The sequence below is a fragment of the Oncorhynchus mykiss genome, chromosome 20 (assembly GCF_057628025.1).
Source record: "Oncorhynchus mykiss isolate SJ-2025 chromosome 20, ASM5762802v1, whole genome shotgun sequence".
Lineage (NCBI taxonomy): Eukaryota > Metazoa > Chordata > Actinopteri > Salmoniformes > Salmonidae > Oncorhynchus > Oncorhynchus mykiss.
The window spans coordinates 11,312,430-11,317,098 of record NC_143041.1 but is presented as its reverse complement, the minus strand read 5'-3'; the positions used below and the strand labels follow the sequence as shown (position 1 = coordinate 11,317,098).

General features: G+C 45.0%; 1 protein-coding gene across 1 annotated transcript; it reads right to left on the bottom strand.

Moving 5' to 3' along the window:
* Positions 1-2,125: 2,125 nt before the first annotated feature.
* LOC149974388 (uncharacterized) lies at positions 2,126-4,209 on the bottom strand. Its single transcript, XM_090212198.1, has one exon. The coding sequence runs from the start codon at positions 4,184-4,186 to the stop codon at positions 3,032-3,034; it is 1,155 nt and encodes a 384-aa protein (XP_090068324.1). The 5' UTR covers positions 4,187-4,209; the 3' UTR covers positions 2,126-3,031.
* Between the last annotated feature and the right edge of the window lie 460 nt (positions 4,210-4,669).

The window sequence follows — 4,669 nt, the reverse complement described above, 5'->3', positions numbered from 1 at the left end:
AGTGATGTCAAATTCCCGCGAGAGTTTGAAACTTGCCTGCCAAAATTGGGACTTCGAAATGTTCAGAATTATTCGGTATACTGTATACTAAACAAAAATACAAACGTAATTTGTAAAGTGTTGGTTTCATGAGCTGAAATAGAATATCCCAGACATTTTCCATACATATTCCATCCAAAAAGCTTATTTTCTCTCAAATTCTATGCACAAATGTGTTTACATCCCTGCTAGTGAGCATTTCTCCTTTGCCAAAATAATCCATCCAAGAAGCCGATTTAAAGAGCGTGATCATTACACAGGTACACCTTGTGCTGGGGACAAAAAGGCCACTCAAATGTGCAACACAATGACACAGATGTCTGTGCCCAATAACGTTTGTACCCTGTTTTGTGTTGCTACCATGTTGTCTTGTTGTGTTGCTACCATGCTGTGTTGTCATGTGTTGCTGCCATGCTATGTTGTTGTCTTAGGTCTCTCATTATGTGCTGTTGTATGTTTTGTCCTATATTTTTATTTCATTTATTTGTATTTTTAATCCCAGCCCCCATCCCCGCAGGAGGTCTTTTACCTTTTGGTAGGCCATCATTGTAAATAAGAATTTGTTCTTAACTGACTTGCCTAGTGAAATAAAGGTTAAATAAATAAAGATGTCTCAAGTTGAGGGAGTGTGCAATTGGCATGCTGACTGCAGGAATGTCTACCAGAGCTGTTGCCAGATCTTTGAATGTTAATTTCTCTACCATTAGCTGCCTCCAACATCGTTTTAGAGAACTTGGCAGTACGTCCAACTGGCCTCACAACCGCAGACTGCGTATATTTCTGTCTGTAATAAAACCCTTTTGTGGGGAAAAACTCATTCTGATTGGCTGGGCTTCCAAGCTGTACAAACTGCTGCCGCATGGCCATAAATGTTGCACCTGAAACAGCGCAGTGGATTTTGCACAAAAGCTCTAACAGGATGATATATCCTAACATGACTTTGTCTGGTAAAGACTCTGACTCAAAACTCAAAAGGACTGTTAGTGACTCCTCTGTTTCACCACGCTCAACACCGGGTCTGCGTCGCACCAAACGGCAGGCATCACAAACACCAGGAATCTTCCACTTCAATTAATCCACCTCCACACTTAACACTACCCCAGAAAACAATAAATTTAATGGTTCACTGTTCCTAAGAGCAAAGCAAGAAACCGATATTAACCCAAGTTGTGTAACACAGAGCACCTGCTCCCTCTGGTCAGAAGAAACACAAAACAAATACAGTATCATAACAGGTTACCTTCACTGATTCATCTGCACCCAAGTCCTTTCCCACCCACGCTGAAACCACAAATGGATCCGCCAAAAGGCAAGGATACGCTTTGTCCAAAAATCCTACTGGACCAGATTTTTCTATATCATGTCCATTGATGCCAGGCTCAGGTTCTGAGCTCTTCACCACACCTTCACTTAACTCGCCTTCATTCACTTCCATTTCACCTCCAGAACTCGGTCTGGTGCACAGCTCACTCTGTTTGCACTTGACACCAATTTTCTTCATACGGTCCATCTTCCTCAAATTCAAATCCAACCTCTGCTTTCCTCATTCTCTTTGACCTCTTTTCCCCTCCATTCTTCCTCAGAAATCCACCTTTCTTTGTTCCTGTCCCAATACTCCTCTTCTCCCGACTTTGCTTGCGGCCCGGTTGCATCCTAACGGAACTTCATCTCATAATCGTCTTGCTCACTTCGAAAACGTGTTTCCTCCAGGCCCCAACATTTTGAGAGCATGAGCAATGGCCACACAGAAAAACGAGGCCCAAACTCAACTCTGTTCTACGCCTATCGCTGCGGAAAACCTTTAGCTCTCCCCAGTGGGATGCTACCGAGAGGTTCCCGAGTTATGCCAGAGACAATTAGGACCCAACCAAATTTCATCAGAGAACCAAAGACAGACTTTCATGGTGAAAATCACTACAGTCACGGTTGTCCACAACCATCTGATGTTCTGGTTTTCAGGGGAAATGGAAAGAAAGCCTGTGACGCATCTTCCTCTTTTGGACGTTAACAAGGGATAAGGACACGCCTGACGCTCAAAACAATATTTCATTTCAGAATTTAGTAAAATTATGTTAGGGTAAGGGTTAGGGTAAAGGGTTTGGTTAAAGTTAGGGTTTAGGTAAGGGTCAGTTTTAGGTTTTGGCTAGGCGATTTAAGCTTCAGCTGTGTCCTTAGTGTCTCCGTTAACAAGACAACGCTCCATCTTAACTCCTCCTCCATATTTACTGGATTGGTTGAACAGTGCAGAAGAGAACATCCTCCAACATTTTATTTTCTTCTTGTCAAGACCAATTTGTAGGGGATCTAGTTTGAGGCGTTTCTTTTATGCGTTAAGGTTACCCAGGCTCAGGTTAGCTAACACAGCGCGGGACTGCCTTCCCTCCAAAGGTGTGTTGCTACAATACTGTCCCCGTTACAACAGTTATTAGCTACGTAGTTCCGCTTGTTTTATCATTTCCCCCGCATAGCGAACACGTAAACAATTCAAACAAAAAACGACAGACTTACAGGTTACTTGTCAGTTACACTCCCACCAATCACCGGTGATTTCTGTGAAAGGGGTCTGCAGGTTTCTTGATCGTCTTGATGAGCAGCACTGACAAGAGACTATCTCTTGGCAGGATTGCTGGATGCTTCACATGGGAATGAAGAGTTGCATGAGCCAAGCGACCTCCCACCCTGAGGATACCTTGCTCATCCAGAAATGGACTCAACTTGTTTGCTTTATCTTTGGTCTTGATGTCTTTCTGATGCCTAAGGTTGTGTATCTCATGGGAGAAGGCTGCTTCTTGAACCATCTTTATAATGGTGAGCTCTGCCTCTCTCCTTTCTTCTTTGCTTGTAGCTTCACTGGACCTCCATTTTAAGCCATTTTAAGCCCATGGCTTCCTTGACACGTTGTTTGAGCCTGGCAATAGCTTTCACCACTCTTGCCCAGTCTGAGAACTTGTGAAGGTGATCTAGTAACCATCTTTCTTCCTTTGCCTGGGTATCATGGACCAGCTATTTCTGCAGCTCTGGATCGTTGTCTGAGAACTCTCCCCCCTTGACTTGTCCTTTGGGAAGTTCTTGCCAAAGAAAGTCTAGACCTGTGAACCAGTTGGAAGCCATAAGCTGCAGGATTCTCTTCAGAGGTCACATATCTCCATTGTTTGGGATCTGTGCTTTGCTTAATGCGTTGAATACGGTTAGCTACAAAGATGTGGAATCTTCTGGCTTCATTGTTGATGTAGCCAAGAACTACCTTCGAGTCTGTCCAGAAGTATTCCTGTAGACCTTGTATCTCTAGCTCCCTTTTGAGCATGTCACTTTTTCGAACAGCTACCACCGCTGCTGAAAGTTCCAGTCGTGGTATGGTCGTAACCTTGGAAGGGGCGACTCTCGACTTCCCCATAACTAGGGAGCAATGAACTTCTCCTGCTGTGCTGATTGTTCTTAGGTATGAGCACTCTCCATAACCTGAGGTACTAGTGTCGGAGAAGTGATGGAGCTCATAACTCTGCGCTTCCTTGAAACTTGATGGCAAGTAGCCTTGTTGGATCCTTACTTCAGACAAGTTTTGTAGACCTTGGAGCCAGAATTCCCACTGGGAACGTAGGTAATCTGGAAGGGGGTCATCCCAGTCGATCTTGTCACGACACATCTGCTGCAAGATCTGCTTCCCTGCCAGGACAAAGGGTGCCACAAACCCAAGCGGATCATATACAGAGGCTACTGTAGACAACACTCCTCTTCTTGTGAGTGGGTGTTCCTTGACAACTACTCTAAACTGGAACTCATCTGATGCGACACACCACAGTGCACCAAGCGCTCTCTCCATGTGTGGTTCACCCAGAGCCATATCCAGGTCTTTGGCACCCTCTGCCCGTTCTTCCTTGGGAATTGTGGCTTTAACTTCCTTGCTGTTAGAGTTAAAATTGTGCAACCAAAGTTTGCCGACGCTGCAAAGCTCTCTTGCTTCTTTCAGCAGCTGGGCCGCTTCAGCTTCAGACGATACGCTCGTCAACCCATCATCAACATAAAAGTTCCTTTCTATGAACTGGATAGACTTCTCGCTGAAGTTTCCTCGTACTTCGACCGCAAGATGTTTGAGACCATACTTGGAGTAACCAGGAGATGAACCTGCGCCGAACACGTGGACCTTCATACGATACACTGAGGGTTGAGACTCTAGATCTCCGTCCTCCTACCAAAGGAACCGCAGATAATCTTGGTCTTCTGCTTTCACATGAAACTGGTGGAACATGCGCTCTACGTCACACGTGATTGCAACTGGACTCTTACGAAAACGCCAAAGGACACCCAGCAATGTGTTTGTCAACTCTGGACTGGTAAGGAGATGGTCATTCAAGGACGTCTCTCGAAACTTAGCTGAGCAGTCAAAGACGACTCGTATCTTCCCAGGCTTTTGTGGGTGATAAACCCCATGGTGCGGGATGTACCATGCTGGGTGCTTGTTAATTTCCTCATTGGAGACCTTCTCAGCATCTCCACAAGCTATGGTATCTTCCATGAATGCTGTGTAGTCCTTGTAGTACTGCTTGTCTCTCCTTAGCCTCCTTTCCAGGCACTTGAGACGATGAACTGCACATGTTTTATTGTTCGGCAGGTTGGGTCTTTCTTCCTTAAT

What these genes read in the sequence shown, in the direction of transcription:
- LOC149974388 (XM_090212198.1), bottom strand. Translation starts at nt 4,186, where the DNA reads ATGAAGGTCCACGTGTTCGGCGCAGGTTCATCTCCTGGTTACTCCAAG.